We start from the raw sequence: 25,220 nt of genomic DNA on the forward strand, positions 1-25,220 counted from the left end.
GCTCCTCCTCAGGGACCAGTCTCCACCCACTCCCTTCTCCCTGCCGTTCACGTTCACTTCATTAGTCTGCCCGTTAGTGTGCCTGGGACTGCCCTGACCCCTCCTCAAAGAATGAGCTATCAGAGACCCTGGTGGCGCACACCTTTAATTCCAGCACTCAAGATGCAGAGGCAGGTGGATGCCTGTAAGTTTGAGGTCAGCCTGGTCTACTAGTGAGTTCCAGGAGAACCAGGGCTACATATGAGACCCCGTCTCAAAACAAAACCAAATAAAAGCCGTCAGGCAGGTAGCAGCGGTAAACTAATGGGCCCACAGTGCTTTGTCTTTGGTCTTCTGGGATTTTTCTCTCTGGGAATGAACTTTCTTTGTGTTAATGCCTCTCACAGTGAGGCAGAAGACAGGAGAAAAGGGGGATGTGAGGGGCTCCTGGACCAGGATGCTAAGGGGAAGTCTCCGGCTTTAACTGTCCCTTCTCCCATCCACCTGATCCCGCGGTGTTAGAACCAGGGGGCGGACACAACAGGTGTCCACCGTTCAAAGCTGAGCCATCCACCCCTGCACGGCTACCCAGAATCAAACCACGTCTGCATCTCCGTGACGACGCTGGCACGCGCCAGCATGGTTTACATTCTTTATTTCCAAAATCCATGTCCTACGGCCCCCGCCCCCATCATGGGGTCCCAGGCTCCCCGACTCTCCGGACATCGTGATTCACACATTCGCACGGTCAGCCGATCCTCCAGGGCTGCAGTCGGCTGTCACCCCACCATCACCGCCCCGAAGAAGGTCTTCCCTCTCCTGTAGTCCACTTTTTCCGGGTGACTGATGTTGACATATACCCTCTCGCCGCTCCGGAGCTGCACCAGGCCGCCGAACCCCACGCTCGTGTACCACAAAGACGAGTACCCGTCGGAATTCACGACGGGGGTCACGGTCTCCGCCCCCTCTAGCAGCAGCTCCGGGGAGCCCCGCCCGTAGGCGCCCCCCGCGCGGTACAGGGCGCTGCGCAGTGTGAGCGAGCGAGCGCTGCCGCGGTCGGCAGGGGTCGCCCTGCCCCGGTACCCCACGTGGCAGTAGAGGTAATAGATGCCGTCCTGCGGCAGCGCCAGCCCGTCGGTGCGGGAGAACTGCGCCCCGCTCCTCAGAAACGCTTCCTCTTGGCTCGCCTCCCAGCCGAGCCCTTGCCCGCTCATCCCAGCGCCTGCAGAGACGGACACGCGTGAGCTCTCGGGCCGTGGTCTCTAGGTTGGGGGACCCGGGTCGCGTGAGCCGGGACCCAGAGCGGAGGGGCGGGGTCTTTTTCACTTGGTCATACTCAGCGGGGAGGGGCAGGGATAAGGAGGCTACCTCCCGAGGGGACTAAGGTGGCCAGATCCTGGCGGGGTTTGTTTCCAGAGAAGTCAGACAGAGAAAAGAATGGGGCGGGTGGACGCTGCAGGGGTAAAGGTGGTGGGGAGTGGGAAAGTGCCCGCCGTGTCACAGCAGAGCCAACAGACCCTCGCTCGCTGTGGGGGTGCTTAGCTGGACTTCAGGTCTAACAGATGCTTACCAATGAGATGGGCAGCAGGAAGACTGTGACTGAAATCAGTTTCTGGCTCCCGCTTTGGCAGCCGTTGAACCCCTGGATCCACGGCTGGAGGCAGGGTGGTTCCCCATGCTGATGCCTCCTGCGGGAACTGTGCAACAGGCCCTTGGGATGGGGAGCCTGGATTCCTGGAAGAAGAGGGTATCTCGGGACGCAGACGGGGGTCAGGAGTCCCCGAGAGGCTGGAAGGTGAGGGCAAGAGGCAAGATGGTTTACTGTCATCCCGTCTTTTTTGAGCCTGAGCTTCTGAGCCCGCGATCTTCTCAACCTGGATGGTAGGGTCACAATGCCCAGAGTTCAGATTCAACTGATGGCAGCTCCACACCTCCCAGCATAGAGCCCAGCCCTAGAGCTACCTCCAGCACCCTGCCAGGCATGCATCTTGCTGGAAGGCAGAGCAAACAAAACATATGTTTTTGGGCAGCAAGACAGGCGCTGGGTATCAGGAAGAGACTTGCAACATCAGGGTAGGACCGCACGGAGAGCAGGCAGAGACAAACCAGACATGCCCTCTAGCGAGAGCCACCAGCTGAGCTAGGGAGGCAAAAGCACAGAGGTCAATGAACGTCCACGGAAGATGCAGCCCTTTGGCACCTGTTGCAGCCACTCACCGGTCGTCCCTGATCTTGGGGCACCAAGGCCAGCACAGCCAGGACAGTGATGGGCACTGCCAACAGCAGGGTGACCAGGGAAGTAGCTCCTGCCACAGCTAGCAAGAGGCAGCCCCTCCCCTGGGGCCTCCCACCCGGGCCCTGTAGCCCCCGTGTCCCCATCCAGACTCAGCACTAGGAACCGGGGGACAAGGGCTTTCATACCTCAGGGGTAGGGCCACCCCTTCCCTGCAGACCCACACACCTGCTGGGGACTTTCCACACACCCCTGCTCCCCTCACACAACTTCCTGTTTACCCGGAGCTGGGGTCAGGGTGGGGAGGCTGGATGCCTAGGTTCTCTGAACTGGGGAAGGAGATGTGGCAGAAAGAGTTTTTCAAGGTAAAGGTGAAGGGGGACTTAGCAAGAAGCCCAGGGAAGGAAGGGGGCTTGCAGAAGGCCAGACAACGAGATTGTAAAGGCCAGGCAGGATTCCAGGTATTTCATGTGGTCTGCATGCTCCTGGACCTCACAGCCCAGTGCTGGACGGAGGGCTGCACACACACACACACACACACACACACACACACACACACACAGAGGTTAGGAGATGTAGTAGGAGGCCACATCGGGGCAGCTGCACGTCTGGACCCTGCGATGGCCCTGTCTCCATGGCTGGCCTCTTCTATTTTCACCACCAACACTATATAGGAAAGGCAGGATTCATCCGGTCCACAGTGATAGGACTTGGTGAAGAGGCCTCAGCCTTGCTCTCTCTGGAGAAGAAAGGTGGGGAACGACACACTGATAGAGCAGTCCAGAGGCACACTGCGCCTCATCCGCGCAGAAGCATTCGCTAAATTAGCAATTCATTGGATTTAATGAATCAAATCAATGGAAGAGGTGGCAGCTGACTGGAGCCCAAGGATGACTAGGTGTAAGGAAGTTGGCTGGACCAAGATCTCAGGTCATCTCCCCTTCCTGATGGCCCTGCAGTTCCTGTGTCCCCGCCGGGACTATGTGCTTGGGTGACAATGCCGACAGGAACACTAAAGAATATGCTGGCTGCCAGCCACAGTCTTTATTACACTGCGCATTCAGTCACAACACTGGGGCACAGAAGGAGCACAAGGCTGTGTCCGGGATGTGAGTGGAGCTCATTGACAGAATGCTTGACTACTGGGTTTCATTTTTTTTTAAGTAGCAAAACAGTACTAATTTCTGATTTCTGCATTTTACTATATGTAAATTTTATCTTCCTGTGGCAAGGGAAGAAAATGAGGAAACAAATACTGAGCTTGAGCAGCTCAGAGGTAACATGGAGTGATGCTTGCAACTGGGAAAGATATGAGAAGTAGCCTGGGGGTGCGGCTCACTGGGGAGCGTGCTTGCCTAGCATGCAGGAAGCCTGGGTGTGGTTCCCTGCAGGAGATCCTGGTGCAGCAGGCAGGACTGCATTCCCTGCAGAAGATCCTGGTGCAGCAGGCAGGGCTGTAGTCCCTGCAGGAGGATCTGAAATCAAGGTCATCCTTGACTTCAAGTGTGAGGCCAGGCTGGGATGCAGGAGAATGAGCCAGGCACTGTGGTGCAAGCCTTTAGTCCCAGCACTTGGGAGGCAGAGGCAGGTGGATCTCTGCGAGCTAAAGGGCAGCCTGGTCTACAGAATGAGTCCCAGGACAACCAGAGCTACACAGAGAAACCCTGTCTAGAAAAACTTAAAAAAAAAAAAAGATATTTGTGTGATTCTGCAAGCAAAATGTTTGCAGATCTAGGTCAGTGATTCTCAACCTTCCTAATGCAGCAACCCTTTAACACAGCTCCCCATGTTGTGGTGACCCCTAACCATCAAAGTATTTCATTGCTACTTCATAACAGTAATTTTTGCTAGTTATGAATCATCATGTAAGTATCTGGTATTCAGGCTATCTGATCTGTGACCTTCCGAAGGGGATCACAGCCCGCAGGTTGAGAACCACTGATCTAGGTGATAAGAGCAGTTTGTGGGGGCCGGAGAGAAGGCTCAGCAGTGAAGAGTACTGCAGCTCTTGCAGAGGACCTGAGTTCAGCTTCTAGCACCCAGGTCAGGTGGCTCACAACCACCTGGAACTCCAGCTCCAAGGGACCCAAAGCCCTCTGCTGGCTTCTGATGAGTCTGCTTGCTTTAGTGTCTCTACACAGACATGGACACAAACACAATTAAAAACATAAAAACAAATCTTTTGAGATATAGATTTGTTTGTCGTAGGTTCTCTCTGTTTTTCTAGATGTTTGAACTGTGCAAGTAAGTGTGTGTGGTGTGTGTATGGTGTGTGTGGTGTGTGTATGGTGTATGTGATGTATGTGTGTGGTGTGTGTGGTGTGTGTATGGTGTATGTGATGTATGTGTGTGGCGTGTGTGGTGTGTGTATGGTGTGTGTATGGTGTGTGTGGTGTGTGTATGGTGTGTGTATGGTGTGTGTATGGTGTGTGTGGTGTGTATATGTGTATGTGTGTTTGGTGTGTGTATTCTTGCATGTGAGTGTACCAAGAACAATCCTGACCAATCAGGTGCTAGTCATGGCATCTGCCTTGTTTGAGCCAGGGTCTGGTGGTGTCTTCTCAGCAGACCCCAGACCAGACACTGCTGTGATCTTCCAGGAATTCCCCTTCCTCCCCTTCCAGTCTCACAGTGGGAATACGAAATTTCAGTCCGGCTGCCATACCCATCTTTATGTGGGTTCTGGGGACAAACTCAAGTTTTCAAGCTTGGATAGTATTTGACCAATGGGAAATACTTCACCCAGCATTTGAAATTTTATTAAAAATAAGGTGTAATAATGAAATATAAAAAAGAAGAAAACCACTTAAATTGTGTCCTATTTGTTCTGCGGGGGAACATTAGGGGAAATAAGTACCACAAAATTCCCGAATTTGGTCACCAAGACATGCGTGGGGTCCTAGGCACCAGATTTCTCACGCTTTGTCTCCATTTTAGCTACCACCTTCGCTCTGTCCAAAGACTTGGGGTTCAGCCCTCTGGCACCCCCTCCCTCTCAGTCACAGAGGCCTTCGTCAGGGCCACGACTGCCTTTGGTTCTCTGCTCGATGCCAGAATGCTGGCTCCAGGGTCCCTCAATCTTTGCTGGCATCAGCTTGTCATCCACTTCCTGCATCTGCAGAAGCATTGATCTGGTCTGGCTGCCTCTGAATCTTCTGATATCCTACTGCATATGGCTGCCAAGCACCAGGATAAGATGGGTACCCAGAAATGTCCCAGAGTTCCATCTGACACTGCAGGTGCTGGGTGTATATACCTACACACAAATGCCAAGACCACGAACCCTAAGCAGAGGTAGTCGAAGGGGGATCTGAATTTGAACTCATCATGGAAGGCCCCTGGAGGAGGCAGACATTCATTCATTCCCAGGGTGAAATGAAAGCCTGGGACTGAGAGGCACCACCCTAGTGGTTGGTAGCCAGGAGTCAAAGGAAGGATGTTGTAACCCTTCCCCTGGTCATACTTCCTCTCCTAAATTCAGGGGGGTACTGAGGCAGGGTAAAGACACTAGAACTGGAGGAGGGGCACAGATGCCCGAGGTGGGGACGTTTGTTTCTTTTCCCTCAGGTGTCCCCTGTCTAAGCCAGAGTCTGGTGAGCTAGGCGTCTGTGGCGAGCCTGCATGGGAGGGGTGCCTGCTAAGAGAGAGGGAAGTCGCTGTAGATCTGAGGTTTCCTGAGCCTGAAGCAATCGTCTGTATTCAGAGCCTATCTTTGGAGTCATCATCCCCTTTCCCCCACCCCATGTCTTCACTTTCGAGATGTTAAAAGACTCTATTGCTGAAAATGGTGGTGTTCCCTGTCATGCACTCTGTGGGCTGAGGCAGGAAGACGGGGAGTATCAGGCCAGCCTGGGCTATATAGCAAAACCCCGCTGATAATAATCTGTTCCTGATTCATCACAGTTCCTCAGTCCCCTCCCCCTGTGCCTGCCCCCCACACACACACACTCCAAGGCATTCCTCTTAAAACTAGGAGGTTCTTGGTTTCAAACTGTCTTCCCTGAGTCTGGTTCTTGGGTTATGTTAGGGGCCTCTTTCTGCCCTCAAACAGGAACCAGATTAAAGGGCGTGAAGTACCCGAGGGAACTTAAAGACCGCACACCACTCTTAGTCACTTTCTCACACCAGCCAAGTATGGCTTTCCAGGGGTGGGTGCCGTCTCTCCCCTTTCCCAGGGGTCCCGCACCTACGCAGACCCTGGCTGCCCTGCCTTAGTCGGCACCCCGGATTGTGCAGTGCTTCTGGCCTCCTCCAAGACTCTCCCCACATTCCCCCAGCTCCCCATCCCCGTCACCCTGGGGCAGAGGAAATGGGGGGCTGGGGCCAGTTAAGCACCTTCTTATTACATCTGGGCCTTCCTTGGCTTTTTGTTTGCTTCCTGTACTGGGTCTCATTGTGTAGACCAGGCTGGCCCGGAACCCACTGTGTAGACCAGGCTGGCCCGGAACCCACTGTGTAGACCAGGCTGGCCCGGAACCCACTGTGTAGACCAGGCTGGCCCCTGGCTGGGAAAGTGACACCATAATACATTACACAAAGGAAACAGCCCAGGCAAGGACAAGGATCGTAATGGGGCCCCTTGCCTCAGATGGGGAACTTGGGGGGCACGTGACTCACTCAGGCCATTAAGGCCAGCAGAGCAGGGGTTAGTTTAGTCTTGACCTTCAGGCCTCATCTCAGTCCCTGGCTATGAAGAAATTCCTACAGGGTAAGTAGGGGACGCCTCTGTTCTACAAGGGAAGGAATGGGAGTGTGTGTTGGGGGGGGTGTGTGCTCGTGCTCGTGCGTGTGCGTGTGTGTGTGTGTGTGTGTGAAAAGTCAGGTTGTGTTGCTCACGGTTACACCCCCCCCCAGAACCAACTAGTGCAGGTGAGAGCTGGGCTTCCCAAGCCCCAGAAACAGCAGGGAGGGTGTGGGCATGAAGTCAGGAGGGGTGAGAGGTAACCTGGGGTACATGAACCTCTAGAGGAAGTGAGAAGTTGACGTCTCGGTAAAGAACACATCGTGGGCTGGGAATGTAGATCAGAGGGCTCCTTAGCAGGTTTGAAGCCCTGGGTGACAGCCCCAGCGGCTCAGACTGGGCCTGGTATGTGTCTACTGCAGTCCCAGTGCCAGAGAGGTGGGGCAGCAGGACCGGGGGTCAAGTTCATGTACTCTATGCGTAGAGACTTCGGGGAGTTTGAAAGCATCTTAGACTATAGGAGACCCCTAAAGTGGTGTAGCGGTGGCACACACCTTTAACCCCAGCACTCAGGAGGCAGAGGCAGGAGGATCTCTGTGAGTTCAAGGACAGACTGTTTTACAGAGTGAATTCCAGGACAGTCAAAGCTACACAGAGAAACCCTGTCTTGAAAACAAAACAAAGCAAAAAAATCTCCTAGAGAATATTTTCCTGCATCTAAGATGGCCACAGGGTGGTAGAGCCCTGGCTTTGACTCCAGAACCACAGAAAACAGGCATGATACACACTAGGCAGCCCTCCGAGGGGGAGGCAGGAGGATCAGCGAACTTGAGGCCTCCAGTGACTCTGTCAACAGGAAAGAAGAGACAGAAAGGTGGGGGAAGAGGAAGGAGGGAGCTGGAGTCAGATGTGATCAAGAGATTTTGTATATATATGAAATTGTCAAAGAATTGTCAAAAGTGGGAGGAGGAGGAAGAAAAGATGAAAGAAAGAAAAAAGAGGGAAAAAAGAGAAACTGAAATGTACATTTAACCAGGCTTGGGAAGCCAGTGGAAGAAGACTCCTCTCACACACACTTCTTCATCCTACAGATATCATACAGTTCACGAGCTTGGGGCTGGGAGGGCTCCTTCTTGTGCTTGTCATCATTCTGTCTGTCTGCCTGCGCCGGATCCATCAGAGAGGTGAGCCCTACCGCCACCTCCCACCACCACCTCCCACGCCACCCACAGCTTGCCCCACACATCCCTCCTCCTGTGAAGGCAGAAGTCCCTCGGGTCCTGCCAGGCTCCGTTAGGAAAGATGAGAACAGTGCCCAAAGGGCTGGGCTTTGACTGTGGTTCCCGGGGCAGCTGGCAAGTGGGGAGTGGGGTGGCCGTATGTTGTGGAAGGCTGTGCTGGGGTAGAGGAGAGCTGGGGTGGGGTGGAGGAGAGCTGGGGTGGGGTAGAGGAGAACTGGGGTGGGGTGCCATTCAGTGTGAGGCTCTGTCCTAGGGTGCCATTCAGTGTGAGGCTCTGTCCTAGGGTGGATGAGCCACTTTGTGGTGCCGCTCTGGAGTGGGGGAGCCGGGGAGGGTTTTTCTGAATCCCCTCCTTTTTTTTCTTCCAGTGAAGAGACTGGAAAGGAATAAGGTGAGTCTGGGGGTTGAGGGGAGATGAGGGGAGACCCAAGTAGGGAATGAGGCGGGATGTAGGGGTGGGAGTCAAGAGAAAAGGGAAGAGGAAGTAGGGGGGAGAGAAAATGAGAGAGGCAGAGAGAGAAATGAGGCAATAAGAGGAGGGCAGAGGACAAAGCAACTCCAGAATGACAGCCAAGAAAGGAGAGAGGAGACGAGAGAGACAGAAGGGGTCCAGGACAGTCGGGACTACACAGAGAGACCCGGTCTCAAAACAACAACAAAGCGAAGAGAGAGGAGGGGAAAGCGGCCAGCTGTGTGGCTTAGTTAACGGCGTCCATGTAGCGTGTACAGAACCCTGGGTTTAGCCAGGCGGTGGTGGCGCACGCCTTTAATCCCAGCACTCGGGAGATAGAGGCAGGCAGATCTCTGTGAGTTCGAGACCAGCCTGGTCTACAAGAGCTAGTTCCAGGACAGGAACCAAAAGCTACAGAGAAACCCTGTCTTGAAAAAAAAAAAAAGAAAGAAAATAATAATAACAATAATAATTAGAAACTATTAGAAAGATGTCCGAGCCTTCTGGCCTACACAAAAGCAGAGGTCAACACACATATACGATAGATAGATAGATAGATAGATAGATAGATAGATAGATAGATAGATAGATAGAGAAACATCAGTGAGAGTAAAGAATTAAAGAATGAACACTTGGGTGGACAAGGGAAGTTTCAGAAAAGAAGGAAAAAGGAGACTGAGGCATCAGAGAGAAAGGTGGGAGCTGGGGCAGGGCTCAGGGCAGGACTGAGTGTGGCACCCTGAGCCCTCATCCCTCCGCTACTCCACCAGGCACAGACCCTAGAGCAGGAGCTCCACTATGCATCTCTGCAGAAGCTGCCAGTGTCCAGCAATGATGTCACAGACAGAGAGGACGACGAAGGCATGAAGGACGACCTCAGCACTGACTATGCCTGCATCGCCAAGAACAAGCCCACCTGACCACCCCCAAGTGCCCCCCTCGACCTGGGCGGGTGGTCAAAGATGCCCTGAGGTCACCTAGTAAAAACTGCTTCCCCACTTCTGTGTCAGGCTTCTCCCTAAGTCTCCAGACCATGGCTAACCCTTCCCCATGGTGGGGTCAGTTGTCACTGAGTGAGGCAAGGCAGTTAGGAGCCCCAGCTCCTCCAAAAGCCAGGAAACCTTAGTGGTCCCCAAGGTACAATTGACAAGGGGTCAAATCGGCTCTGATAATCTTCATTCTCAGCTGCTGAGGCCATAGCCTCAGCGCCCAGGACAGGCAGGTGTGGCTGGGAGCGGCTCTAAGCATTAAAGGCAGCAAGTCTGTCCCCGGACCTTTCAGTGTCAATCCTGGAAGAAGGGACAGCTGGGGTGGGGGTGGAGAGAAGCATGGGGGTGTCTGGAGAAGGAAGAAAATACATGAGAGTCCTAAGGAGGAGGGAGGAGCAGATTTATTGTTGGTCTCGACAGTGCTGGGTCACTGAGATACACTCAATCCTCACAGGCTGTGGGAGGGGCGCCGTGTGTTCCCACGTGACAGGGGCCTGGGAGAAACAGCAAGGGGCGGGGTGGGGAGTTGCTGCTCAGAGCTAGCACCAGAAGCTCTCTCCTTGCAGTCTGTTCCCCCCATTTCTGCCACCATTGCCCCCGCTCAACTCACATTTGCCCTGATAATAGAGGGTACTACCCATGGCCACAGAGAGAAAACTGAAGGCGTAGAATCCAGCCCGAAGGAGGAGACTTGTGTGGACTGCTTGCTCTGAGCTGGAAGCTTGCTGAGGAGTCCCTGCGGCAGAAGGAGCTCAGGAACTCAGAGCTGGGGACATCCCTTAACTCCCAGGAACATTGCATCTTGGGGTCTCCCACCACCTCACCTTTCCCCACCAACAGCCGGGTCCCGTTTCCTGTTCCGATGCCCAGGCCTAGCACCTCCACCCAGCACACATAGATCCCGGAGTCACGGCTTTGAATGTCCTGTATGATCAGCTCTGCCTTGTGGTCCCTGGTGAATTGAGGAACAACGGCAAAAGAGGCCACACGGCCACTGAACTCTGGGGTCATGTTGCTCACTTGCGTGCCTGGGGCCACTTTGTCTCGGTACCATGTGACAGAGCCAATGGCCACTGTCCCTCGGCTGGCATTGAAAGAGCAGGGCAGGAGAGCGGTGGTGCCCTCCTGGACACGAATCTCTGGGGGCTGAGACACCCAGAGAGCACAGGATCCTGGGAAGAAAGCAAATATCCAGAGAACACTACCCAGTTACTCCAAAGAGAAAGGCATTTGGAGGACACCCCAGCTTTCCTCGTGGGGTGTGTCAGAAGAAGCACCCTGGGGTGTCTCAGCAAACCCTTTCCTCTTTCTTCACTAATTTAATTTCTTAGTTTTCAAAGCCTTTCACACACTAACTCCACCCATATCCAGCCCACCGTCTCTAGAAACCATTTTGCTCAACTTGATCCTCGCGGTATACTTGAAGCTCATGAATGAATGTAGCTGCCTAGTTAAGGAACATCATTGTGGGATCTCTCTGATATTGTTATTGAGATGGGAGTTGGTTTTGCTTTATGTTTGCTGGGGGTTTTGTTTTGATTTTTGTTTTCTGTACACTTGATACACATAGATGCAGGCAAAAACACCAATGCACATAAACTTAGTTTTGTTGGCTTTTTTGTTGTTATTTTTTGTTTTGTTTTGTTTTTTGGATTTTTCGAGACAAGGTTTCTCTGTAGCTTTTGGTTCCTGTTCCTGGAACTAGCTCTTGTAGACCAGGCTGGCCTCGAACTCACAGAGATCCGCCTGCCTCTACCTCCCGAGTGCTGGGATTAAAGGCATGCGCCACCACCGCCCGGCTAGTTTTGTTTTGTTTCGAGACAGCATTTCTCTGTAGGCTTTGGTGTCTATCCTGGTACTAGCTCTTTTAGACTAGGCTGGCCTTGAACTCGCTTATCTGAGGATGCCCTTGAATTTCTGGCTCACCCGAATGCCAGTTTGTGCCGTGCCTGGGATCAAACCCAGGGCTTTGTGCACAGTGGGCAAACACTCTACCGCTGATCCCCAGCCTCAGCCCAACTTTTAAAATTTTGTTTATTTCTATGTTGTGTGCATTGGTATTTTGTCTGCATGTGTATCTGTGTTAAGGTGTCAGAATGCCTTCAGTCCCAGCTCTCGGGAGGCAGAGGTAAGAGAATCTTTGTGAGCTGAGGCCCATCTGGTCTACATAGACAGTTCCGGGCCAGCCAGGACGACACAGAGAGACCCTGTCTCAACACCCTCCTCTCAGATCATAGTAACTAGGTGTGGGGATTTACAGCTATAACCCCAGCACTTGCGAGATAATTGTGTATTTGTGCCCTATCTAATAAACTTAGTAATCTAATCAACTGCACACATCAACACAGGAGTGCTAGATGGCTCAGCTGGTAAAGGCCCTGCCGCAGACCCTGATGACCTGAGTTCGAGTCCCAGGACCCACGTAGCAGAAGGAAAGAACAGACTCTTGCAGGTTATTCTTTGATCTGCGTGAGCCTTGGCAAGTACGTGTTCCACCTCCAAAATAAGTTCATGTACTTTAAAAAATTAAAACCACAGCCAGGCGGCAGTGGTGGTGCACACGCCTTTAATCCCAGCACTTGGGAGGCAGAGCCAGGCGAATCTGTGAGTTCAAGGCCAGCCTGGTCTATGGAGCAAGTTCCAGGACAGGCTCCAAAGCTACTCAGAGAGACCCTGTCTAAATAAATAAATAAAAAGATAAAAAAAAAATAGGGGTTGGAGAGATGGCTCAGTGGTTAAAAGCACTGGCTGCTCTTCCGGAGGTCCTGAGTTCAATTCCCAGAAACCACATGGTGGCTCACAGCCATCTGTAATGAGATCTGGTGCCCTCTTCTGGCATGCGGGCAAACATGGAGGCAGAAAGTTGTATACATAATAAATTAATAAAATATTTTTTAAAAAAGATAAAAAAATAAATAAAAATAAAAATAAAATAAAACCATCAAAGAAAGAAAGTCAGCTGAGTGTGTTAGTATGAGCCTCTAATCCCAGCACTCAGGAGGCTAAGAGATGAGGACTGGAAGGACAGGGCCAGGCTGGGTTACACGGCCGGAGCTAGGTATGTACTCTTTCGGCAGCGTGCACGAAGCCCTGGCTTTGACCCCAGCCAGGCATAGTGGTGCACCATTCTAGTCAGTGGGCATGAGAGAACCAGTTCATGGTCCTCCTTCACTAGATATCCGAGATCAGCCTAGGCTGCTAAGACCCTGTCTCAGGAAACAAACAAGGAAAACAACACGGAGAGCCAAACTCAGAATGCTATCCCACTCCTTTCTCCTGGGGCCTTTCAGGTTTACCTTTTTAGAAAGAAGGCTGAGCAGAAAAGGGGCTCTGGGATGGATGACAGAAATGACCCTTTCAGGTGGGGGCCATCTAGCAGGACTGTCTTCTGAAAGAGCCATGGGCAACAGCTTTCTGAAGTGCTTTCTGCATCCCCCAGGGCACAGTGTTTGCCCCCCTCCAGGCACCCTCTGGAGCACCCAAGTCTGGCATCTTCCTTTCCTCCCTCACCCCTGGGTCCCAAGAAAACTCCCAGTCACCTGGATAAACCAAGATGCAGATCAGCAACAGCGCCTTGGCCATGTCTCCAGCCGGCGGAGAGGCAAGGCGGACCTCACAGAGCTCTCTAATAGGGCAAGAATGGCCTGCTACCTGCAGCGAAGCCTAACACAATGCCAAGGACCCGCAGGGCTCGGGGCTCTCGGCATCGTCTGCCTGTCCTGCCGCGGAAGGAGATGGCACTGGTGGAGATGCCGGGGCTCTCTGGAGGCAGCTAGTGGTCAGGCGGTGTACCAGGACAGGATGTTCTCCCATCAGATTTTATAAGAGGGGGTGGGTGAGACCAGGATGTGGGTCTCTCACCTTCTGAGGTTCAAGACCAGTTCACCCAGAACAGTTAGCCCTCCTCCTCGCCCCCTTTGCTCAGCCATGCCCAGGCCTGCTGTCTCCGTGCCTCCTCAGTCTGGCTTTTTCCCTCTGGGCTGTCCTAGGATTTCTATAAATGGGGTGGGAGAGGTTAGAGGAGCAAGCTAATTGGTGGTGGTGGGTGTGACCACAGACCGCGGACTGTGTCTGGAAGCTTCATGTGCACAAGTGGACCATTCTCCCAGCCGTGGAGACAGAGGAAGAGTCCCGTGTACAAGGGGCCCATTCTCCAGCCGTGTTAACAGAGGACTAGCTGCTGTTAATGGATATGTTTGGCTCGTTTGTTTTCGCATTTCCTGGAAAGGGGCATCCCCGCAGACTTACCCACCGGGAAATCCAATCATTTGTCATTTTATTGACGGTTTAACCACATTTATTGGGAATCTATAAAGTGCCCATATGTGTTCACAGGCACAACGGCAGACATCTTGTTACCTATAACCGAGGTCACACGGTGCCAGGATCCCCTGGTGTGAACTTCACAGATCCAGGCACGGCACTGGGAGGAGAGGCCATGAAGTGTGCCGTGCAAACGTGGGCCCAGCCTCGCCATCCACTCTCGGGCTCCCTTTATTTTCATGTGGCCAGGCAGTGGTAGCGCACACCTCTCATCCCAGCAATCAGGAGGCAGAGGCAGGTGGATCTCTTAAATCTGAGACCAGACTCATCTACAGAGCAACTTCCAGGACAGCCGGGGCCACACAGAGAAACTCTTGAAAAACCAAAGAAGAAAAAGTGACTTGGAGCTCTTTCGGGGCTCTCTCCCGAACTGCTGGGCCACCTGGATAACCACACAGGTCACCCAGTCTGGGAAGGAGTGGCTGGGTCATCTGGCCTCCCGGGAGCTGTGGAGCAACCTCCCTGCTATGGGGGAACCAGGTGCCGAGAGCAGTTGTGTGCTGCCCCCTGGTGGCTGCAGAGCCTGGGCTGGAGGCACTTAGGCTATTCTCCACAGAGCCTCAATTCCCTGTTCTCATCGTTCCCAGCCCAGAGTCAGCGTGGAGAATACTGTCTTCTTTGTCACAAGCCTATGTTTGGGAAGGGAGGGGAGGTGCAATGGCCCTTTGACTTGAGATGAAAGAGTTGCGTTTTCTATCATTTCCCTTAAGTTTTATTTTTATGTGTAAGCGTGTTTTGTCTGAACGTATGTCAGGCTACCACACGTGTGCCAGATGCCCACAGAGACCAGAAGAGGGCACAGGATGACCCTGGGACTGGAGTTACAGGGGGTTGTGAGTTGCCATGTGGGCTCTGGGAATCGAACCTGGGTCCTTTAGCAGCAGGTTTCCTGAGTGTTAAACTGTCCACCCAGACCTCAGACTGTGTCTCCCCAGCGCTCACTCAGACACGGCAGCAGTTCATGACTCAGGAATGACGGTTTATGGGTCAAGCCGTTCTGAACTGGACACTGCATCGACTACTTGTGTGCACAGAACCACAGCCATGAACTTCCAGACTCCCCCAGGCTAGCTACTTGATTTACATAGTTCTCTTTCCTCCCTTGAGGGCTGGGGTGACCCAGGAGATAGCTGAGCTTAAACGTAGGGGGGGCTCTGCTCCCCCCTTCTCTTTCTGCCACCCAAGGCTTCCGACCCTTTGCCATGGCTGTGGACTCTGGAGACATTGCCTGAATGTTTTGTTCGTTAGACCATGTCTTATCAGGGTTAATACTGCTGTCATGAAACACCATGACCAAGGGAAACTTGGGAAGGAAGACTTTATCTGGCTTACACCTCCACATCATTGTTCATGATCCAGGGAAGTTAAGACAGGAATTCATACAGGGTGGGATCCTGGAGGCAGGAGCTGAGGCAGAGGCCTTGGAGGGGAGCTGCTTACTGGCTTGCTCCCCATGACTTGCTCAGCCTGCTTTCTTATAGAACCTGGGACCACGAGCCCCTATCAATTATTGTTAAGAAAAAGCCCCAGAGGCTTGCCTGCCTACAGATTGATCTTCTGCAGGCATTTTCTAAGTTCAGGTTCCCTTCTCTCAGATGATTTTGCTTGTGTCAAGTTGACGTAAAACTATCCAGGGCAACAGGGCGGTGGTGGCGCACACCTTTAATTCCAGCACTTGGGAGGCAGAGGCAGGCGGATCTCTGTGAGTTTGAGGCCAGCCTGAGCTACAGAGCTAGTTCCAGGCCAGGCTCCAAAGCTACACAGAGAAACCCTGTCTTCAAAAACCAAAACAAACAAATAAAAACAAAAATCAACAACTATCCAGGGCAGCTCATCTAGAATAAACCATGATGTGTGTGTATCCAAGAACAATTTTCTCTATCTTATTTATTTATTTATTTGAGACAGGGTCCTAACCATGTAGTTCTTAGTTGGCCTTTAGACCAGGCTGGCCTCCAACTCACAGAGAGCACAGAGCTCCTCCTGCCTCTGATTCCTGACAGCTGAGATTAAAGGTGTGTGCCGCCGCCACCACCCAGCTGTCAATTTGATATTTTAACTAATTAAGATACATCTCACTCTGCAGCCCAGGACACTGGAAACTTAAGTATGTAGAACAGGTTAGCCTCAAATTTCCAACAACCTCTCGAATTAAAAAATGAGTTCTTGGGGTTAGAGAGATAGCTCAGTCATAAGAGCACTGGCTGCTCTTCCGAAGGACCTGTGTGGTCCATGGCAGCTCGCACCCTCATGTAGCTCCTGCTTCAGGGTATCTGGCATCCTCAGTCAGCCTCTAGAACAGAAGTGCTACACAGACAGACACGCAGGCAAAGCACCCCCCCACACACACACACAGTTAAAAATGTATTTGTCAAACTGAGCAGTGGTGCTCTGTCCTGTGTGTCTTTATTAAAACTGATCTTCAACATCAGACATGGGAGAACTGGCTCCAAGCCTCAGCACTTGGGGGCTGAGGCGGGAGGATCGGTTGCTCAAGGTCGGCTTCCAGGCAGCTTGAGCATCGTGAGCCCTGTCTCAAGAGGATGGAAGGAGAAAAGGCTGTATGGCTTTCCCGTCACGGGTCACCTGAGACTGCGGAGAGACCTCGGCGGAGCAGGTGCCTAAAGAGGAGTGCTGGTCTTGGAGGTTTGGGCCGCTGTGACCTGGTGGGAACGAAGCCACAGCGACAGACCACAGTGTCCTCCATCCTACTGTCTCCCTGTGGCCTGCACCGGGCAGCCTCCCAAGCAAAGAGCAGAGCTGGAGAGAGAATGAAGGCCAGTGGAAGATCCTCAGGGACCTACACACACACACACACACACACACACACACACACATGCGTACACACACACCTTGCACTTTATTTATTGTGTGTGAGAGAGAGTGCATTCCTGGAGGGGTCAGAGGTTAATTTGTGGACCTTCCTTCCTTCCTTCCTTCCTTCCTTCCTTCCTTCCTTCCTTCCTTCCTTCCTTCTAACTCTCTGAGCCATTTCTCTTGCCTTTGCTTTCGTTTCCAGAGCAAGTCCCAGGCTGGCCTAGAACTCCTTTAAGGCTGCTTCCCTCAAACCTTAGGCACTCCTGACTCAGCCTCCTCGGTGCTGGGAAATACAGTCCTGCACCTAGGCTAGCTTTTTAAAAATCCCTTTAATCTTTGGTTACATGCCCCGCCCCCAAGCTTTAGTCCAGCTCCATCTGCACCTGACCTCTGGGCCGAGGCACACATGCTCCAGCCAGGCAGACTGCTCTTGCTTCAAGGCCTGAGTTTGCTGCTTCTCGTGTTCTTCCCCATATTACACTAAGATATGCAACCTCCAATACCCCTGCTATCTCCTAAGTGACAAAGGTTTAAAAGGGCATCTTCTGTGTTTTATAATAAGACTCTTTCAACTGGGCTTGTGTTAATAGGGTAACTTCTGGAAAGTCCCTAAAGGGAGAAGTCTTGTTGCCAAGGGCAGGATGGGAAAGGGGCTATATAACCTTAAACTCAACTGGTCCTTAGCCAATAACTAATGATTTAATGGCTCATCCCGCATGATGACGTGTCCTTAACACCCCAAAAGATTGGGGTCAGAGAGCTGTCAGGGAAGGTGGTGCCCAAGGGCACGGAAGCTCCAGACCATCTCCCCAGGACCTTGTCTCTCTGTCTGTTCCCTCTGGAACACTGTTGGGTACTCTATAAGGAACCAGCACATGTGGCCAAGGTTCTCAACCTGAGCCCTGGGAGCCGGCCTGGCCAGTGACCAAAGCGGAAGAGGGGCTTATAGTGCTCTTGATTTATATAGCTGGCTGTCCAGAAATACAGGAGGCCTAGTCTCAAGGCCCACATCTTAACCTGGAGTGGTCTTGTTGGATAGAGCGCCTTCAAGTGGAGGCCTGGCAGGCAGTGTTGGACATGAATTACACTGCAGGCATCTGATCAGTTTCCACCAGGAACTGAGGAACTCATGGTGTGGGAAGAACCTTCCCAAGAGGTGCTAACAGGGTACTGGCTGGATCAACTCCTGCACGCTGACCTCCACACACATCCTGAGGCACGTATGACCGCACACAGACACACCAACTAAATAGAAGAATCAAAAGAAAAACAGCACATTTCTTATGCAAGTATCTCTTGCATCCCTGAGAGTCGGCTTCTCAGAGGCATCTCCCCTGACTGTGAAGGTCGGATCTACCCTCTACAGGGAGCTCTGTAGACCGCAGGAACAGACTTCTCGTTTGCTGGTTCACCGGGCCTAGCACTGTTGCATGAACACAGCTAGAGAAGTGTCCCAGTCAGACACGTGCTGGAGGGCAGGTGTGCATTGCTCTCTGCAGGGGGAGAGGCCACTATCTCCCCCCCACCTGGTCAAGGAGAAGCAGAGTGGATTCTGCCTGCAGGGGAAGGGGAGACAGCCTGGGGAGGAGAGAGTAAGAGCCAAGGGGTCAGAGTGAGTTAGAGGCAAAGCCCTAGCCTCCCCTAGTAACCCAATGGCTGAATGAGAAAAAGCTATTCCTGGGGAGGGCATTTCCGTGAGGGTTAGATGCTGCTCAGCCATGGCAGGGCGGGGATGTGCTCGGCTGTGATGGGGTGGGAACGTGCTCAGCCGTGGCAGCGTGAGAAGTGCTAGGCCGTGGCGGGGTGGGACGTGGCCGTGGCGGGGTGGGACATGCTCGGCAGTAGCCGGGTGGGATGTTCTCAGCTTTGGCGGGGTGAGAAGTGCTGGCTGTGGTGGCAGGGTGGGACCCGCTTGGTCTGCTGTCCTCTCAGCCTCACTTTCCGCCCTTCCAGAGCGTCTCCCTAAACTCTCCTATGACTTTGTATTCTCTACTAAGGATTTCAAAGTAGGTGAGGCAGGAGGGTAGTGCTGTCGATCGTGAAGCGGACAAACGGAAGTCCTTCCAGAGCATGTTTCCACGCATCCCGTCCCGGTGCTCTTCTGGAGCCTGAGAGAGATGCGTCTTTCTTTTTCCAGGCCCTGGCTTCAGCTCACCCCACTCCTGGGTCCGACTGCAGCCTTCAGCTTCTCTCCCGCACATGGGAGAGAGCCAGCCAGCTCTCCTCAGCTGTCTTAACCTGCATCATGAAGCCTGAGGAAATTTCAAGTAAACCCCACCCCCACCCCACTCCCCAGTAGCTGGGAAAAGCCACTGTTTCTCTCTTCTTTGGCTCTGGTTTTCATTTAAGACAGGTTCCTACTATGTAGGCCTGGCTGGTCTCCAACTCCCAGGATCCTCCAGCCTCTACCTCTCAGGTGTGGGCTTGCAGGCCTGGGGTACCATCCTTGGTCCTCTCAGATCCCTCCAGGAGCTGGCCAGTCTTTGCCCAATGGAGGAACTGTGTGGAGCAAGGTGTGGGGCAGGGCTGCAGGTCCAGCCATTTGGGAAGCCGAGGCAGGACGGCCGCTTGAACTCAGGCACCTGGACATGTGAGACCCTGCCAAAAAAAAAAAAAAAGGAATTTATCAGTGTGTTATTTTAAACCCTCTCTGCCTTCCTTTTTTACGAGGTCTGGTGTCAGCAGAAGTGAGGGGAAGTGATGCCTGGGAGTTAGCAGAGGAGGGAATGAGTAGAAAGGGGAAGTTGGAGAGAGGAGACTGGTGGAGAGACAGAGGCCGGCAGGCTAGTCTTCTCCCACCTAAAGCCACCAGCACCTGCTGAGCTATGAGCCAAAGCAGGGATTTGCAGGGTAGGGTGGACCACATAGCATCAGGAGCCGGGATGGTCAGGCCTGGGCTGGGGAGCCAGGAAGGCTGCTGAAGGATCTCAGAGGGCAGAACTTGGGTAACCCTCGGGCATGGGAGGCAGGAAAGGGAGGGGGGCTGATTAACCTCTGTACCCCTCAGGAGGAAAAGCTTTTGGACTGCTGAAGGCCCAGCAGGAGGAGGGGCTGGATGAGATCAACAAGGTAAGAGAAATAAGGAAGAGGGTAGAGTCTGGAGGCTCCCAGGGCCGAGAGGGATGACCCTGGCTCTGATCTGCCAACAGCAATTCCTGGACAATCCCAAATACAGCAGTGATGAGGACCTGCCCTCTAAACTGGAAGCCTTCAAGAGTGAGGAGAAGTGTGGGTGGAGAGGGAAGTTGGGGCCAGGGGTGTTGGGGGGCATGGTGGTTCACAGGACCTCAGCAAGGCCAGCAAGATCAGTTGCTTTTTGCGGTGGAAGAGGGACCCACTTGTGGTCCTTTTCCCTACTCATCCATCTTACACCCCTATAGGTTCCCTCCACCTTCGCAGGGCCTCACGATCCCCACTTCCTCTGCCTGCCCCTCCTCCTCCTCCCACATCTTCCACACTACCCTAGCACTAGTTAACTGCCTCTTCCTTAAACCCCCATAACCAGCAACTACTTTTTTTTTTTTTAACCTAGAGAAGTACATGGAGTTTGATCTGAATGGAAATGGAGATATTGGTGAGGAAAAGGGGGTGTGGGGGGAGTGTGCAGACCTAGGCAAACAGAGGCCTCTTCTGCTAGCCCTGTCCCCTGTGGACAGGCAAAGGCCCAGCCACAATCAACAATACAAGGGTCAGGGATGGGATGGCAGAGAGACGGGACCCTCCTCTCCCACCTTGATTTTCCACCTTCAGATATTATGTCCTTGAAGCGAATGCTGGAGAAACTCGGGGTTCCCAAGACCCACCTAGAGCTAAAGAAATTAATTAGAGAGGTGTCCAGCGGCTCCGAGGAGACCTTCAGCTACTCCGACTTCCTCTCAATGATGCTGGGCAAGAGATCCGCCATCCTGAGAGTGTGAGCGTGCAGTTCCCACCTCCCTGAACTCCATCTTCTCCATCCCCAGCCCTAACCTTGTCCCGAACAACCACCCTTCCTTCGCAGATGCACTCTCCCAAGATCCTTCACTGTCCCCACCGTGTCCGCAGCTCTGGTCCCCACTGTCCCCACCTGTCCGCAGCTCTGGTCCCCACTGTCCCCACCTGTCCGCAGCTCTGGTCCCCACTGTCCCCAGCACTACTTCCCTGTTCTTATTCTTCCCCCGTTTTGAACTCTTAGGACACCAAAGATTTACTCCTCTGAGAGATGGTCCTGATGCCTGTGTCTCTTCCAGGATTCTGATGTATGAGGAAAAGAGCAAAGAACACCAGAAGCCAACTGGTCCCCCAGCCAAGAGAGCCATTTCTGAGTTGCCCTAATTGGAGGTGGATGTCCACAAGGTGCCACCAAGGGGCAGCAGATGAGAGCAGCATGGGGGAAGAAAAAGAAGTAGTTGTGAGCCAGAGTCAAATAAATAAAGAATGTTCCCCTCCAAGCTCACGTCAGCTCTGCTTTTATTGGGGGACACCTGGCTTGGGTCTGGGGAGGAAGGAAGCATCGCCCATTCCATCAGAGGATTTGGTAGAGGTAAGAACTAGTGACTGGCTGCTCTGGTTTTCTACCTCTCAGTATTTACCCCTTATATCTTACTCGGGGTTTTTATGATTAAAACCAATTAGAATTCACGCTACACCCAGTCTCTGGCCAATAGTTCAGATTCATTCATTCTTTTTTTTTTTTTTTTTTGGTTTTTCGAGACAGGGTTTCTCTGTGGCTTTGGAGCCTGTCCTGGCACTAGCTCTGTAGACCAAGCTGGTCTCGAACTCACAGAGATCCACCTGCCTCTGCCTCCCGAGTGCTGGGATTAAAGGCGTGCGCCACCATCGCCCGGCTTCAGATAATATTCATTCTTTGTTCCTTCCTTCAATGCTAGGTTGAAGCCAGGACTCCCACATACTGAGAAGACACTCTATCACTGACATATATCCCCAGTTCAGGTTTCTTTACTCCCTGAACGAGCATTTCATATACAGCAGCTGCAGCATACAAAGCTTCCCAGTGGTTCTTCCCAGTGGCGAAGCAAGGGAGATACCCTTCTCAGTAATTCCCATAGAGAGATCCAGTAACTGTGCAAAACTTCAGTGAGGGGTGGAGGGCTAGAAAGAGGCTCAGCAGTTAAGAGTGTACACTGCTCTCGAAGACCAGAGGCCTAGCACACACGAGTCTTTGAGTTCAATCCCTAGACAAAAAAAAACAAAAAAAACAAAAAAAAAAACCCTGAATTTGGTTCCAGTTCCAGAGATTCTGGTGTCTTCTGCTGTCTGTGGGCACTGCACTCATGTGCACCCCCCCCCCCATACACACAGTTAAAACAAAAAGAATAAGCCGGGAATGGGTGGTGTACACCTTTAATCCCTCAGGAGGGATTGGGGTTGGTTTGGAGCCAGTCTGGTCTATATAGTGAATTCCAGGACGACAACATAGCTCAAACATATACTACACACACACACACACACTTTATTTGGTGCTGGGAATTAAACCGAGGAACTCCAGCACATTCTTTATCACAACACTATGCTTCTAACTAAGGCTGAAACTTCTTTAAACTAATTTTTGATTGTATATGTGTGTGTGTGTACACAAGTGCCTAGGATACCAAAGGCACAGAATGCCCCAAAACTGGAGCGACAGGAGGGTTTTTTTTTTTTTTTTTGGAGGGTTTTGAGTCACCTGATTGGGTGCTGGGAACTGAGCTCTGGACCTTTGCAAGATCAGTCACACTCAATGGTCTCTGCTCCAGTGCCCAACCCCCCTTCTCACTTTGTAATGTATGCTGGCCTATTGTGGAATACTCTTAAGGTGTGTTACTTTTGTTTATGCTGTGGATAGTTTGTTTAACTCAGTAAAGATGTGTTGCTTTTGTTTATGCTGCATTTGTTTAACTCTGTGAAGCTGTGACTCTGTCTAAAACACCTGATGGGCCTAATAAAGAGCTGACCGGCCAATAGCGAGGCAGGAGCAAGGATAGGCTAGGCGGGGCTGGCAGGCAGAGAGGATAAATAGGAGGAGGATGGGGGGGGGGGGGGAGCAAGGGAACAAGAAGAGGAGGGCCCTAGGGGCCAGCCAGCCAGGGAGTAAGTGAAAGTAAGAGATGCAGAATTAAGAGAAGGGTAAAAGCTCAGAGGCAAAAGGTAGTTGGGAATAATTAAAATCAAGAAAAGCTGACAAGAAATAAGCCAAGCTAAGGCAGGACATTTATAAGTAAGAATAAGCCTCCATGTGTGATTTATCTGGGAGCTGGGTGGTGGGCCCCCCAAAAGAGTAAAAGTAAAAACAACACTTTGGCGGTGCAATGTGGGGTTAGCCAACAACACTGGCTTGAAATCATGAAAGATCTCTGTGCTTCGGTCTGGAAGCGCTGGGATTATGGTACCAACCAGCAGCCCTTTTGTTCTACCTAGATAATTATTAGCTGGCAAGAAGCTCAAGTACAGGGTTTGGCTGATTTTGTCTCACTCCTCACTGTCAGCAAGTGGCGCCATCTAGTGCAAAGCTCTCACGTGGCTCCCAACACCTGGAAGTGCAGCTTCCTGTCTTGAGACAAGGCAGTATTACAGCTGTTGGCAGGGGGTGTCCAGGACCCATCCTGAAAACCTGACAACTCTGGAACTCTTACAGTAACTGGGCTGAAGAAGTTTCTCCTCTCTGGTTCGTTTGTTCATTTACTTATTTGGAGACAGGGTTTCTCTGTGTGCAGCCCCGACTGTCCTGGAAATCGCTCTGTAGACCAGGCTGGCTTTGAACTCGCAGAGATCTGCCTGCCTCTGCTGGGATTCATGGGGTGTGTCACCAGCTCCTCTCTGGTTGGCTACAGATTCCTATCCTTTGGCCTCTGCTTTCGCTCTCCATTCTTTATACTTGTCCCTGCCTACACGCTCCCTCGGACTGATCCAGTCCGCTGCTCCCCTTCGGCTGTCAGGAAGCTTGCCTCTGCCACCTCGGTGCTGTTCACACTGCCAGCTCAGCCCACACTACTGAAAGCGGCGTGAGATCACCAGAGAGGCGTCTCATTGGGCCCTGTTCTAGCACCGAGGGAGGCAGCATGGGAGTGCTGCCCAGGCAACTTCAAGGGAACCAACCGTCTCTGCGGACATCCCAGGGGTGGGCTAGCACCAGGCGCAGCAGAGCTCCCACGGAAATGCTCGAGCTGTAAAACTCGGGGAACTGTCCCTTTAGCGGCAGGCGCAGCAGAGCTCCCACGGAAATGCTCGAGCTGTAAAACTCGGGGAACTGTCCCTTTAGCGGCAGGCAAGGCAGCATCTCCACCAGGCCGCGTGGAAATGGTGGAAGATCGTCTAGAATTCACGAATGCCTGTGAGAGCAGAAAGGTCAGTTGCAAACCATTTGAATCGGCCCTGCTGAGCCGAACCTTCAGGGGCTGGAGCCATCAAACGGCATTGTTTCTTCAACACTGTGGAGTGTGCAAAAGAATGGACGTGGGAGCCGGGCGGTGGTGACACACACCTTTAATCCCAGCACTTGGGAGGCAGAGGCAGGCGGATCTCTGTGAGTTCAAGACCAGCCTGGTCTACAAGAGCTAGTTCCAGGACAGGCTCCAAAACCACAGAGAAACCCTGTCTCAAAAAACCAAAAAAAAAAAAGAAGAAAAGAAAAGAAAAGAATGGACGTGGGCAAAGTGGTCTGGCAAGCTTCTGACTAACAGACCTTGCTCTCCAGGAAGCCAGGGAAGGCAGGGAGAACCCAACAAATGCCACTGGGGAGGCAAACTATCTGTGTTCCAGTGTCTTTGCTGTGTACAGGAAGTGAGGAGAAGGGGTGCTTACAATAAAAACTTAAAGAACTTATTGTAAGCACTTAATTCAAACAGTGGTTAGCACCCAGTGCCCCAAGTAGGGTGTTTGAAGAATACAAGCACGTGTTCATTCTTAACTGTGCCCTGCTAGCTTTTTGTCGTCACTGTCCGCACTGGACAGGTGATTCCTTTACTTACCTACATCAGCTAGGCACAGGACTGCAGACCTTTGTACAGATGTTTGTTTAGAGTGTTGGTTACAAGTTGTTATGGATAATGAACAGGAATAAAGATAAACAAAGGAGAATAGACTCAGAGTGTTTGTTTTGAAAAGAAAAAAGGGGGGAAATGCTGTAAAGATTTGTTAGTTGTATTGGTTTAATAAAATGCTGATTGGCCAGTAGCCAGGCAGAAAGTATAGGCGCAGGGGGGGGGGCGGGGGTACCAGGATAGAGGAATTCTGGGAAGAGAAAAGCTCAATCTGTAGTCATGATCTGGACGCAGAGGAAGCAAGATGAGAACGCCTTACTGATAAAGACACCAATCCACATGACTAACAGACAAGAATTATGGGTTACTGTAAGATGTAAGGATTAGTTAATAAGAAAGACTGAGCTAATAAGCCAACCAGTTTATAATTAATGTAGGCCACTGTGTGTTTCTTTGGGATTGAATGGCTGTGGGACTGGGTGGGACAGAAACCTCTGTCAACACCTCTGCTTACCTACATCAGCTAGGCACAGGCTGCAGGCCTCTGC

The 25,220-nt window shown here is 52.1% G+C and overlaps 4 protein-coding genes across 6 annotated transcripts; 2 read left to right on the forward strand and 2 right to left on the reverse strand.

Annotated features, from left to right (window-relative positions):
- Window positions 1-596: 596 nt before the first annotated feature.
- On the reverse strand, window positions 597-2,735 carry Ltb (lymphotoxin beta). Of its 2 annotated transcripts, XM_050132347.1 has the most exons (4): window positions 2,401-2,459; window positions 1,942-2,119; window positions 1,550-1,853; window positions 597-1,201 (listed from the first exon to the last, which is right to left on the reverse strand). In XM_050132347.1, the coding sequence occupies exons 2-4, from the start codon at window positions 1,993-1,995 to the stop codon at window positions 759-761; spliced, it is 801 nt and encodes a 266-aa protein (XP_049988304.1). In that variant the 5' UTR covers window positions 1,996-2,119; window positions 2,401-2,459; the 3' UTR covers window positions 597-758. The 2 variants fall into 2 exon arrangements, with proteins under 2 accessions (XP_049988304.1, XP_049988303.1); XM_050132346.1 differs by lacking the exon at window positions 1,942-2,119 and having other exon boundaries at window positions 2,197-2,735.
- Window positions 2,736-6,783: 4,048 nt separating this feature from the next.
- Window positions 6,784-9,589, forward strand: Lst1 (leukocyte specific transcript 1). Its single transcript, XM_050132356.1, has 4 exons — window positions 6,784-6,920; window positions 7,985-8,077; window positions 8,503-8,525; window positions 9,356-9,589. The coding sequence occupies exons 1-4, from the start codon at window positions 6,902-6,904 to the stop codon at window positions 9,503-9,505; spliced, it is 285 nt and encodes a 94-aa protein (XP_049988313.1). The 5' UTR covers window positions 6,784-6,901; the 3' UTR covers window positions 9,506-9,589.
- Window positions 9,590-9,715: 126 nt separating this feature from the next.
- Window positions 9,716-13,324, reverse strand: Ncr3 (natural cytotoxicity triggering receptor 3). 2 transcript variants are annotated; one of them, XM_050132351.1, is made up of 4 exons: window positions 13,114-13,324; window positions 10,399-10,746; window positions 10,185-10,310; window positions 9,716-10,068 (listed from the first exon to the last, which is right to left on the reverse strand). In XM_050132351.1, exons 1-4 carry the CDS (start codon window positions 13,154-13,156, stop codon window positions 10,016-10,018), a joined length of 570 nt encoding a protein of 189 aa, XP_049988308.1. In that variant the 5' UTR covers window positions 13,157-13,324; the 3' UTR covers window positions 9,716-10,015. The 2 variants fall into 2 exon arrangements, with proteins under 2 accessions (XP_049988308.1, XP_049988307.1); XM_050132350.1 differs by having other exon boundaries at window positions 9,716-10,310.
- A 6,094-nt stretch (window positions 13,325-19,418) lies between these two features.
- On the forward strand, window positions 19,419-21,144 carry Aif1 (allograft inflammatory factor 1). The gene is made up of 6 exons (XM_050132352.1): window positions 19,419-19,564; window positions 19,722-19,783; window positions 19,864-19,930; window positions 20,247-20,288; window positions 20,465-20,627; window positions 20,944-21,144. The coding sequence occupies exons 1-6, from the start codon at window positions 19,540-19,542 to the stop codon at window positions 21,026-21,028; spliced, it is 444 nt and encodes a 147-aa protein (XP_049988309.1). The 5' UTR covers window positions 19,419-19,539; the 3' UTR covers window positions 21,029-21,144.
- Window positions 21,145-25,220: the final 4,076 nt, after the last annotated feature.

This window comes from Alexandromys fortis, unplaced genomic scaffold (assembly GCF_014885135.2).
Source record: "Alexandromys fortis isolate MF-2015 unplaced genomic scaffold, M_Fortis_MF-2015_v1.1 scaffold_422, whole genome shotgun sequence".
NCBI lineage: Eukaryota > Metazoa > Chordata > Mammalia > Rodentia > Cricetidae > Alexandromys > Alexandromys fortis.